The sequence below is a fragment of the Tauraco erythrolophus genome, chromosome 21, assembly GCF_009769465.1.
Source record: "Tauraco erythrolophus isolate bTauEry1 chromosome 21, bTauEry1.pri, whole genome shotgun sequence".
Classification (NCBI taxonomy): Eukaryota; Metazoa; Chordata; class Aves; order Musophagiformes; family Musophagidae; genus Tauraco; species Tauraco erythrolophus.
The window spans coordinates 6,638,878-6,650,916 of record NC_141485.1 but is presented as its reverse complement, the minus strand read 5'-3'; the positions used below and the strand labels follow the sequence as shown (position 1 = coordinate 6,650,916).

The 12,039-nt window shown below is 53.3% G+C and overlaps 2 protein-coding genes across 2 annotated transcripts; one reads left to right on the top strand and one right to left on the bottom strand.

The window, feature by feature from the left end:
- Window positions 1-84: 84 nt before the first annotated feature.
- On the top strand, window positions 85-5,025 carry SUMF2 (sulfatase modifying factor 2). Its single transcript, XM_086624513.1, has 9 exons — window positions 85-113; window positions 501-657; window positions 1,651-1,765; window positions 2,345-2,389; window positions 2,601-2,751; window positions 3,300-3,355; window positions 3,795-3,879; window positions 4,382-4,547; window positions 4,891-5,025. The coding sequence occupies exons 2-9, from the start codon at window positions 521-523 to the stop codon at window positions 4,994-4,996; spliced, it is 861 nt and encodes a 286-aa protein (XP_086480639.1). The 5' UTR covers window positions 85-113; window positions 501-520; the 3' UTR covers window positions 4,997-5,025.
- Window positions 5,026-5,926: 901 nt separating this feature from the next.
- Window positions 5,927-11,299, bottom strand: PHKG1 (phosphorylase kinase catalytic subunit gamma 1). The gene is made up of 9 exons (XM_009977414.2): window positions 11,184-11,299; window positions 10,717-10,892; window positions 10,332-10,386; window positions 9,658-9,723; window positions 9,306-9,469; window positions 8,608-8,698; window positions 7,021-7,174; window positions 6,805-6,930; window positions 5,927-6,178 (listed from the first exon to the last, which is right to left on the bottom strand). Exons 1-9 carry the CDS (start codon window positions 11,264-11,266, stop codon window positions 5,927-5,929), a joined length of 1,167 nt encoding a protein of 388 aa, XP_009975716.1. The 5' UTR covers window positions 11,267-11,299.
- Between the last annotated feature and the right edge of the window lie 740 nt (window positions 11,300-12,039).

The following is a 12,039-nucleotide window of genomic DNA, read 5'->3' as shown; positions in this document are numbered from 1 at the left end:
CGGCGGGGCCGCCGCTGGGTCCCGGGGCTGGCAGCGGTGGGTCCCGGTGGGCGGCATGGCCCCCGCGCCGCCGGGGCTGGCTCTCCTGGCGGGCTGCTGGCTGCTGGGCCGCGGTGAGTGCGGGAGCGGCCGCTGCCTGTGCCGGTCCTGCGCCTTGTTGCGGGGGAGCCGTAAAAATCCCTTTGTTTTCCCCGCGCAGGTTCCTAATTGCAGCAAAGCGTTAATTCAAAGGAGCTGCCTTGCGGATTGCGCCTGGCTGGAGCCGTTCCTTTCCCAAGAGACACACTGAAAATGTGACTTTAAAATCTTTTAAGCTTATTATCGCGAAAACGCGGACCCTACACGGGTCCTACCTAGAAATCTATGAAATCTATGAATCCCTGTCACTGTTCGCTCCCTACCTCCGGCACACAAAGTGACGTCCTGGCAAATAACGCACCTTGTCCTGCGCGGTCGTGTTGGAAACCAAAAGTTCTCGTCCTGAATTTCTTCCCTTTCAGTGTTTGCGCAGGATGAAGGCATGGTGCGGCTGCCGGGGGGGACGTTCCAGATGGGATCCGCTTCCCTGGACAAGAGGAGCGAAGAGGGGCCGCTCAGGGAGGTGGCGGTGAAGCCGTTTGCTGTCGACAAATACCCCGTCACCAACCGGGATTTCAGGTGAGAGCGGCGGTGGCGGCGGTGGGGCTCTCGGGCCGGTTCCCGGGCTCGGGAAGCCACCGCTTGGATGCTCCCGGCACTTCCATGGCAACAAAAAGATGTGTCTGTCGGTAATAAATCACCTCTACGGGTGCAAGCTGAAGCGTCTTACCAGGGTACCTTGCAAACATGCTTCCTCTTTTTTTTCCTCCTTTTTTTTTCGCTTCCTTTTTTTTTTCTCCTTTTTTCTCTTCTTCTTTTTTCTCCTCCTTTTTTCCCCCCTCCTCCTTTTTTTTTCTCCTTCCTTTTTTATTGCAAACACACTTTTGATTGTTTGTCTTTTTCTTACTGATAGGGCTGTACTGTTTCAGATGGCAGGTTCCTACAGGTTCAGTTTCCATTTATAAACACCAGACCACTCCATGTATTTTATAGAAGCCCTTGTAGAGAGCGCTAATAAATGGAGGGAGCGGGAGGGGGAAATGCCTTTATTTGCCTGGCTGAACCCTTCTTGGTTAAAAAGAGCCAACACTTCCACACACCGTAACTGCCCAGTGACACACAGTAATGGAAATTCCTGTGACTCAGGCAATGGGGAAACAAATGGGACAGGAGCAGGGTGACATTATTCAGTATTATGTGACTTTTTTTTGCATTTTGGGGACATTTGACTAACAGCAGTTGTAAGTTTTAGTGGCTTTTCAGGGATTTTTGATGTGTGCAATTGTTACATTTTATGGAAGACGAGGGTGCAGGGTGAGGTTACATGCACAGGTAACATAAAAACTATCAGGTCTGTGAACAGATGCAAATTGAACTGTTCTGTGTGTTAAATCAATATCAAACCAACTGGAGCCGTGCCGAGGAGCGGGGACTCTCTGCAGGTGGGGTGTCTGTACGTCGTGTACGTTTTGCCTTGCACTGAACTTGTTGCGTGTGCAGATCACTGTGTTTGGTGCTGTGACTCTCAAAGAACTCTTACCCAGATGCCTGAGTGTGTTGTATTTATGCCAGGGAGTTTGTTAGAGAAAAGAAATACAAAACAGAAGCAGAAGCGTTTGGCTGGAGCTTTGTCTTTGAGGATTTCGTATCTGAAGAGCTGAAAAAAAAAGTCACCCAAAAACTGGAGGTAAATCTAAATCCCATGGGGGCGAGTTTCGGTGATGATGCTGGAGGTGGTATTTCTGATCACCTCCCGGTCTGACCTCTCTGGATTAAGTTAAAAAAAAAAAAACAAACAAGAGGGGAGACCCTTGCCAGTATTGCTTTTCCGCTGAATAGCAGGTACCTCTCAATGCAGAGTGTGGCCGTTCTCAGTGGTTTTTCTTTAGTCTTGGGTTGTTCTGCTTTGGAACTAACAGCAGGGTTGAGCCTGAGTTGGTTTATGGCACTCCTCTGTTTACATCCTCTCCAAACACTGTCAGACTGTGCTCCAGTGAGCTGGGAGAGAGCAAAGCGCGTTTGAAAGTACTTTACTAATTAAATCTTAAAATAGAAAAATGAAACAGCATGGGCTGCTTGATCCGTTTTCACTTTTAAAAGCAAATGCCTCGACTCTGTTGGAAAGCACTATCTAAGTGCCTGTGATAACCCAGCTCAAACTGCAGCATTTAACTGTTTCCAGACTAACAAACGCCCTTCTTCACACACGCTGCGGTAGGATGGTGTCCCCAGTTCAGCTTTAATCTGGTGTCCTTTCTTTTCCCAGTCTGCCCCGTGGTGGCTGCCCATCGAGAAGGCCTTTTGGCGACAGGTGAGTAAAAACCAGCTGCGGCGAGTCCTCTCCATGCTGGGAGCGTGCACGTGTCAGTGTGTGCTGAACCTCACCGGCTGAAAATGGGGGAAAAAAAGAGCATCTCTGGTTGCTGTGCGTTCCCCACCTTGGCCTCTTTGGTCCTTTATTCCCTTTTTAATTGAAAAGTTTATAAAAAACAATTAAATCCATTTGATGTAATTCCTCCCAGCCCTCAGGTCCTGGCTCCAGCATAAAGGACAGGCTGGACTACCCGGTGCTGCACGTGAGCTGGAATGACGCGCAGGCGTTCTGCGCCTGGAAAGGGAAGCGGCTCCTGGCAGAAGAGGAGTGGGAATTCGCTGCCAGGGGAGGACTGGAGCGTACGTACCGCAAGCTCCGACCTTTTTTCAAACTCAGGCATCGAGTAATGTTAGTTCTACCAGATCCAAGCCTCCATCCAGGGATGTTTCCAGAGGTTAATCAGGGGGACTGAAACCGCCTTTTTTGGCCTGGGAGTTGAATTAATAATAACAATAATAATAATGATATAGGAAGAAGAGGTGGCTTATCTATGGTCTTAATGTATCTTCCTACACAAAGCACTTCTGCCAGCTGAAAATAACCATTTAATGGTTTTGGGGCAAGGAGTGACCCCCCTGCCCCCCCATTGGTGCTGGGATTGCAGGGGGGAGCGTGGGACTCCCTAGCACGAGTGATGGTTTGTGAATGGGAAGCTGCTGCTGACTCCCATCTCTTCTCGCCTCCTTGGCAGCGTCTGTAGGGATTAGACCAGCTCGCCCCGTTCATATAACCCCTCTCGGTGTCCTGAGCTGAGCAGAAAAGGACAGTCGTAAAAGCCTGGTTAAAAATAGGCAAATGCAGAGGCTGGAGTGACACAAGGTAATGGGTATCTCTTCCTCTGTGGCAGAAAGGGTGTATCCCTGGGGAAACAAGTTTCAGCTGAACCGTACGAATCTGTGGCAGGTAAGATCCTAAAAAATCATCCCGTCTGTGCTGAACCGTTCTGAGGGTGGTGGTTAACGCGGCCGCAGAGTGTGCGCGGCTGCCAGAGCAGCCTGCGTGCTCCTGGGAAGCACCGCGGGCTTCCCGCGATTCAGCTCCTGGTGGGTTATCCAAAATAAAGGGAGCAGACTCAGCCCTGCTTCCCTTGGAAACCAGGATTTCAGGGCTTCCAAAGATTCATACATAACCAAAAATTCATATAGAAATTTGTTTGAAAAGGAGCTTGTCTTGGGAGAACTGTGGGTGGTTGATCTCCTCTCTCGGCCAGAAATGCTGCATAGAGTTAATTTGCAGTGGAGAGTTATTTCCATTGTTTAAGCGTAACGCGCTCCTGCGAAGAGCAGGACTTTGTGTCGTCTCCACGGTGGGTCTTTGCTTGGAATGATCTTTCTTCCCGCAGGGCGAGTTCCCGAGGGTTGACACGGCTGAAGACGGTTATCACGGCATCTCGCCGGTGGCAGCGTTCCCTCCTCAGAACAACTACGGTACGGCGCAGACATCCTGCCCTGCTTTCAGAGGTGGCATCTGCTTCCTCAATGAACACTAATTACAAAATCCCATAGTTTGTAGCAGGGTTTCTAAGGTCACATTGGGATCACATCAGCATCTTGACAGAATAACCGAGCCCAGCAAAAGCGTCGATGGCTGTTTCTGAAGTTGGCTGCTGTGCACCTGGTGCACTTCAATGTACCCAACCATCCCCTGCTTCTAATTAGAAGTCACTTATTTTGCACTTCCATGTGATTTACCAGAAGATCTCAAGCGTGTTGTTTTGAGGGCAGCGGATGCCGTGTCCTCCCGCGAGTGGGAAACAATGGGACGCGTTGAAATAAGAGATTTGTGAACTGGGGCTAGTTTGCAATAGGGCAAACGCACGCTTGCAGTGATCCTTTGAATGTTGCACCCTCCCTCCCATACACCCAAGTGCTTTTGCAGCCCTTGCAAACGTGTTCTCATAATCCTGATGCAAAACCATCCGTGTCTCAGGGCTCTATGACCTGCTGGGAAACACCTGGGAGTGGACAGCATCGGAGTACCCAGCTGCGGGGCTCCCGTCCAGGCAGCGTGCTCAGAAAATGCACGTCCTGAGAGGCGCCTCGTGGATCGACACTGCGGATGGGTCTGCAAATCATAAAGCTCGTGTTACGACCAGGTAGGTCTGGGCAGTGCCCAGGCGCTGTTTTGCAGCGATTTCTTCTGGCTTGGTTTTATTCAGAAGCAGGTTTTAAGACCTTTGTCTGTTCCTGCTCAGTTTTTCTGAGAAGCATTTAGGAAAACATACTACAAACACTGCTAAAAATTTTACTGCTACAAGTACGTTCCTAATTGCTTCTCAAATCGTGTATTTTCCATCAAGTGTTTAGAATTAAATGCTTCTCTTGAAGTTACTCAAGGGAGGTGGAAGATGTTTCTAGTCTGTTACAGAGGGTCCCATTAAAGGATGTAAGTGTTAATTAGGAAGGGTCCCTAACTTTGGGCCTCTCTTTCCGCATGAGAATGGGGAACACACCAGACTCAGCCTCCGACAACCTCAGCTTCCGCTGCGCTGCCGACATCCCACCCGTCACGGCCGAGAGGAGCCGGACCAAACCCGAGCTCTGAGGAGGTCGCTCAGGAAGACCTGAAGGCGTTTCCTCCTGTGGAGATGAACAGTAACCCCCAGCAGCCGCATTCAGCAGGAGAGTTTTAAAAATGAAAAATAAATAACTTTTCAGCCAAAACTCTTTTCCGCACTGGGATGCCTGGGCAGGAGCAGTGTTTGGGAATGGCAGCCAGGGTGGTTTGTCTTGTAATGTCCTCTTGGAGGTTTTGCAGCTCTCCTGTTGGTGTCTTGTAAATAAACAGAGGGTGCAACTGCTCTGACCTCCATCCCCAGCCAGAGCGAGCGAACACCCGCAGCCCCCAGTGACCACCAGCATGGGAAGGGTGGCTGCAGGCTGGGGGAGAGAGGGGGGCACATCCCTGGAAGCGAGACCTGTCCATCAGTCCCTGTCTCCTCAGGAAGTCCCAGGTTTGTACTATCTGCTGAGCCTTCCCAGAAATAAAACACGGCGCCTTTACTCACCCTTAACAGTGGCAAAACCACGTGTGCGCTCGTTTCCAAGTGCACAGATGACACACACCGGTGACCCACCTCTCCCAGGTGTTACAGCCAGCACACGGGCTACAAACTAGATGTTCCACAAGCTCTGCCAGCAACACCCCGAGCCCATGAGTGGGCAAGGACAAACCTCCACCTGCAACAGCCCCTGCTCATCCCTCCTCCACCTGCAACAGCCCTGAAAAGGTCCCGCTCCAGGGCTGAGCTGAGCCTTCCCAAGCAGATGTGCTGCTCTGAGCACGTCGGGAGCTGCAGCTGGTTACGGCTCTGTTAGAGGCGGCTTCTCCAAACCCATCCCTTACAGCGGGACAGACCCCAAGGGCAAATCGCCGCCGAATCGCTAAGATAAAGCGAAAGAAACCACTGGTTGTTTTTCAGAGACTTTACTCGCCTTAGCTCTGAGCGAACGCACCGGCTTAACGCAGTGGCGATCAAAACAGCCCCTCCTCGGCTGCCAGCGTCAGCAAAATGGCCTTGCAGGTGTTCTCGAAGAGAGCAGCTCTGTTCTGCGCCTCCCCCTTCTTCACCCAGTGCCGGTAGGTCCTGAAGGCGCAGGCGTCGATCAGCTTGCGGACGGGCTTCAGGGCGTAGGGGTCCCGGATCACCAGCTCCCTGGTGACCGACTTGACCAGCCGGTACTGGTAGTAAATGCGGACCGATGCCAGGACGGTCAGGCAGATCACCTGCAGCATGGAGAGAAGAGGCTGGAATTCGTGGCCAGTCCTACAACGGGACCAGATCAGCCCCGACGCATCCCATGTGGCTGCTATCCATGTGGGGGAGGCCGGGAGGGAGCCCGGCTCCTGCCAGAGGTATTTAGTCCCATGTGAGCGGTTCAGGCTTTTTCCAAGTGTGCCCATAACATGAAAACTGTGGGTCAGTCCACAGTGTGTCACCTAATGCCACTTTGGGTACCTTTGTGCTGCCCTAATGGCTGCAGGAAAGGATTCCGGTTTTATCAACTTTTGCATCATTTGATGCACCCCTGTGACGTCAGGCTCATTGATTTCCCCTTAGATGTGATCTTTTTCTTTTCCCCCCATGATGTGAGGGGGGAGGCAGGCTTCTCCCTTGTCTTATTTAGTTCTCCTCTGTGAAAAAGCCCTTAGGAAGTACCAGAAAGTAAGTGAAATATTGCTTGGAGAAGCGTCCCACCCAAACTGCCACATCCTGCCAAAGCCCAGGTCCATCAGCCTTCCTGAACTCCCAGTTTCTCCCACCTCAGCTGGGAAACTCATCCCACTGCTCGGCTCCTGCAGCTCCTGGGCTCAGGGTCGGGGTGCTAAGACACCCCTGTACCCAACCTCACCTTGAATTTCCGGAAGGGGCTGAAATGCCGGACCTCCTCCACATCGTACTGCTGGAAGAAGGGGTGGGCCAGCGCCTCGCCAGCTGTGTACCGCTGCCGCGGGTCCACCACCAGGAACCGGGAGATCTGCACAAGCATACCGGATCGACCCGGGATGTCCCAAGTGTCTGCAAAATTCTCCCCTCCCCAAACATTTTCCCATCCCCGAGTGCATACCAGGTCCTTGACGGTGTCTGAGCGGTCGTCCCACTCCGGGGAGCTGAACTGGTAGTCCCCGTTCATGATCATCCGCAGCATCAGCATCTGCTTGCGGTGCCAGAAGGGAGGCGAGCCGGCCAGCAAGGTGTACATGATCACCCCGGTGCTCCACCTGCAGGTAGCCCAGAGGGACCCTCCAGCCCTGGGTGGCACCCCGGGGGCACCCGGCCCGATCTGCACCCCAGGGGTGGCTGGGAGCTGCCCCCCAGCTGGGGCACGCTGCGCTTTGCCACCCTGGAAAACCAGGAGGATGCTGCCCTGCATGGTGTGGGATGAGGGAAGCTGAGCTCGCTCCTGAGGCTCGTTAGCCCTGATGGGTAATAAGGAGCAGGGGTTGTCCTGCTGCTAGAGAGTGGTTTGGGTTTTGGAGTTGAGCTGATGTGGAGCTGCTTTCCTGGATGCTGCAGGAGGGAGCTGTGAGTTGGAGGTGTTTGCCTTTCTTGGGTTTTTTTTTCGGGAGAGGAGATGGGAGGGTGGGATGTGGTGGTGCCGCCAGTGAGGCTGGATGCTCTGGGGCTGTCTTGGTTCAGGCTGTGGAGTGCACAGTGTCCTGGTGTGGGGCTCAGTGGAGGTATTTAAACTGAAAAGGGGCTGAAATGCCCTGCTGTGTCTGGAATGGTTGGTTACAGCTCTGACCACTGCAGACCTGAGCCCAAAGCCACCAGAAATGGTGGAAAAGTCTTTGCAGGGCTCAGACTGGGCTCTGATGGGCTTTTGGAGCAGGTCCAGAGGAGGCCATGAAGATGATGCGAGGGCTGTAGCACCTCTGCTATGGAGGCAGAGAGTTGGGGTTGTTCAGCCTGGAGAAGAGAAGGCTCTGGGGAGACCTTCTAGCAGCCTTCCAGTACCTGAAGGGGCTACAAGAAAGGTGGAGAGGGGCTTTGGACAAGGGAGAGTAGTGATAGGACACGGGGCGATGACTTTAAACTGAAAGAGGGGAGATTTTTATGAGATCTAAGGAAGAAATTTTATACAATGAGGGTGGTGAGGCACTGGCACAGGTTGCCTAGGGAAGTTGTGGCTGCCCCATCCCTGGAGGTGTTCAAAGCCGGGTTGGATGAGGCTTTGAACAACATGATCTAGGGGAAGGTGTCCCTGCCTATGGCAGGGGGGTTGGAACTGGATGACCTTGAAGGTCCCTTCCAACCCAAACCACTCCATGGTTCTATGATGCCTGAGCCGGCTCCTTTCTTGGAGGCTGCCTCAGGCTTGTGTCTCACTATGGGGTGTGTTTAAAAAGCCCTGCGTCTTGGATTCCAGCCCCTGAGATTATTTTTACAAGCAGAAAGCGTTGCTTTCTCCACTCTCCAACAGGGCAAAGCAGGGAGATGGGCTCGTCCCCAGGCTGCCTCTCTCCCACCTCTGTGCCGGAGCCCCCCAGGTCACCAGAATGGGCCCTCACAGTCCCCGAGGGCATTTTTTGGTGCATCATTTAATTTCTTCCAAACACTCAAATTGGTTCCCACCTGCACCAGCTCTTGCTGTGCCTCAAACCGCGTGTGTTTTGGGAACAGCCCGAGGTGGGAGGGCAAGTGTCTCACTCACATGTCGACCTCCTTCCCGTAGCCTTGGTGCTCATCATCCATGGAGCACTGCAGGATCTCAGGGGCCAGGTAGCCAGGTGTGCCGCAGATCTCTGCAAAGGTGGGGCAGAGCATCCCCCTGAGTCACCCAAGGGCATCTGTGCTGCCCCCTCCCCCCCACCCCCGAACAGTGGACGAGGGGGTCTGGGTCCCAGGTGGGATCTTTGCAGTGATGGTGCTGGCAGGGAGTAAGTGTGACTCATGTGCATCTCACTGGTGACTTTTCTTGGTGGACTATAATGGCTAAAACATGAGTGTAGAGAGCGATGGGGATGCCAGGGGGTGCCCATTGTTGCTTATGTAGCTCTTCACAGGGTAGGAGTGAGGAAAAAACCCTGATGTTAGGCAGTAAATGGATGGGTTAATGAGGGTCAGCTGGAGGGGGGGGAAAAGTGGAAAGAACAGGGTGGCTTTCCTAACGGGCAGCAACTTCCTCATGGCAAGGAGTGAGATGTGGAGGCTGTGCCACAGACAGAGCCAGGCTTGAGCACGAGCAGAGAGGCACTCCAAGCCAACTGGCACCAACTCGCACCCACAGCAGTGAAACTGGCCCCAAGGAGACAGTGGGGCTGGAGAGACTCCACCGACCCCTACGGGCACTGCAGCAATGGGGTGGCCACGGGCCGGCCCAGCATCGCCCCTGCCTCACCCTCCTCCTACCTTTGAGCTTCTCGTTCTCACGCAGCTGGCAGGAGAAGCCGAAGTCCGTCAGCTTAATGTTCATGTCGTCATCCAGGAGGATGTTTTCGGGCTTCAGGTCCCGGTGGACAATGTTGATGGAGTGGAGGTACTGGATCACTTCCAGCAGCGCGCGCATGATCTTCCTGGAGATGGGGAGAGCACCTCTCCTAGCCCCACCAGCACCGTGTTCCCGGGGACAGGAACTGTGCAGTTCAGCCACTAGCTCTGGGAGCTGTTTTGCCGGTGGGTGCCGTGCCGCCTGCAAGGCTGTCCTTCAAACCCGCACCCTGCTTCTGCAGCACGACTGACGGACATCTGCATCCGGCCTTACCTGGTTTCCTTCTCGCTCAAGGTGACTTTCTCAGTGAGGTAGTCGAAGAGCTCCCCTCTCCTCATCCTGCGTGTGGGAGGGAAAACGGGCAGGCGGCGGCTGAGCCACAGCGGCAAATGGGATCCGAGCCCCTGGGGAGGGGGCTGCCCATTAACAGCCCCATTGCACACAACGACAAGCTGACTTATTAATAAAAAGGGGTAAAAATGCCTCTATATGGCTGCAAAACGTCAGGCAAGAGGAGGAAAGGCTGTCCCCGGAGAGGGTGGGTTTTGGATGGGACAGGGGTGCGGCTCTTGCGGTGCCATCCCTCTCCGCTAACGTCCATCAGGCTGCCCCGGCATCAGCCGTCACGGCATCATGTGTGCCCTGGTCCCGCCGGGCATATAAATAACTGGCAGGAATACATGATGGCTCCCACCAAAGGTTACGGGGAAATCTGAGCAGCACTGAGCCGCTGACGGAGGAGAAACGCTGCCGGGGGCAAGGCTGCAACGAGCTGGCTCACAGCAATCGAGGCTTGTTTCTGCCTTAAGGAAGAGCTGGTTGTTCCCTGACTTTGCCCTGTTTGGGCCATAAAAAGCCAGGGCAAGTGTTGGCTGGTGGCTGTCTGCAGAGTGGGAATGGGCTTGGGGTGAAGGCAGTGCTGGGGTGATGGGCGAGCTGGTACTTACAGGTCAAACACCAAGAAGAAGAAGGTGCTGGATTCATAGCTGTCCTTCAGCTGGACTGCAATAAAACACGGGGGCTGTGAGCACAGCGTATAGCATGTTCCTGTCCATTAATGGGCTGAAAGTTGCTGATCTAATTGCTAATCAAATTAATGAGTTGATCTTCACTAGTGTTTTGGTTGAGAGACAACCTGGGCAGCGTGGGCACTGCTGGCATGTGTGCAGAGGTAGAGCAAACGATGCTCTAAGCCAGTGCCCTGCATTGTGTTAGGACGATTGGAGGTCCTAATCCTTCAGGGATTTCACCCCAAAACCCCTTCCTGAGGACACCTCGAAGAATAAATGGGGAAGAAAACTCTCTGGCCCTGATGCTCAGAGCCTGACTTACTGACGTTGGGGTGGCCTGAGACTTTCCGGAGAATGTCAATCTCTTTAGCGGTGGCTTCTCGCAGTTCCTGCACCTCCTTGGGGGATATGTTACCTGCCGTGATGTCGATAATCTTCACGGCATACTCCTGCCGGGTGACTTTGTGAATGCACCGACGGACGACGCTGCTCACCCCCCTGCCAAGGACAACACGGACAAGATGGGGGTTTCCATTCCTTCCCGTCCAGCCCAACTTCGTGGCCGTACCATGGGCACCTGGGCTGGCTGGTATTTTCATACACGAGTGGGTCTCACTCTGTCACCCAGCCTTGGTGGGACAGAAGATTTTGAGCTGATGGAAAGTGCTGCTTCATGCTATTTTTAACCCCATGCTGCTACAGGCCCTGTTCATATCAGATTCCCAGGGACACTGTTCCTACTGGGTACTGGAGTACATGAAACCACAGTTTGCCAAAAACAAGCTTTACCTGCCCAAAACCTCCTTCGGTTCATATTTTTCATAAAACTCCTTGGATGAGTTCCAGTCCGGTAGATCTTCTTCCTTTGTCATCTCTGGCTCCTGTCTGGCAGCACTTCGGGCTCGTCTGCTAGCAGAAAGGGACTGCAAGGAGAAAAGAGCAAGGATGGGTGCTCGCTGCACCCAGGGCAGGGACCCTTGATCCTTTCTGGATAAGAAAACATCAAGGAGGAAGGAGGAGAAGGAGCATCCTGGACCACAGATCAAAGAGGATACTTTGCTGGTTAGAAAAGCCCTCAGGACCCCATGGAAATCCCATTGAGAACAGGAGAAATCCCACTGGATCCCTGTCACCTGGCTGTCCCCAGGGGCAGAAGCAGCCTGGCTAGGGCCAAGGCTTTGGGAAATGCTGTGGCACCTCAAAACTTCATTCCCTCCTGCAGAACACCTGCACCCAGCTCACAGGGCATGGTCCTCCAGCTCCTACCATGTGGTAAGGACTACACTACACTTCTCCTGGTTCCTCCCACCTAGGAAAGCAATTTAATCAATTTTTTGACACTCTCCCACGGGGAGAGCGCTGGCAGGGGAGGCAGTGGCTGAGCTGCACCTTAAGCTTGCAAACATGTGCAGCAGCAAGGCGATGCTGGCACAGCAGGTCCAAAGGTCCCCAGCAGCAGCCTCCAGAAACGTCACCCCACAGCGACACCACCCAAAGACCCCTGCGAAACGCTGAAATCTGCCTTGCCTTTGTTTGGGTTTTTTTTTCTTCTCTTTTTTCCTGATTATTTTTAAGACGACAAAGTTGTCCGGAACGGTTTGGCTGAAAATAAGGAGGAAAAAAATAGTGTTTAAAGTGAAGGGAA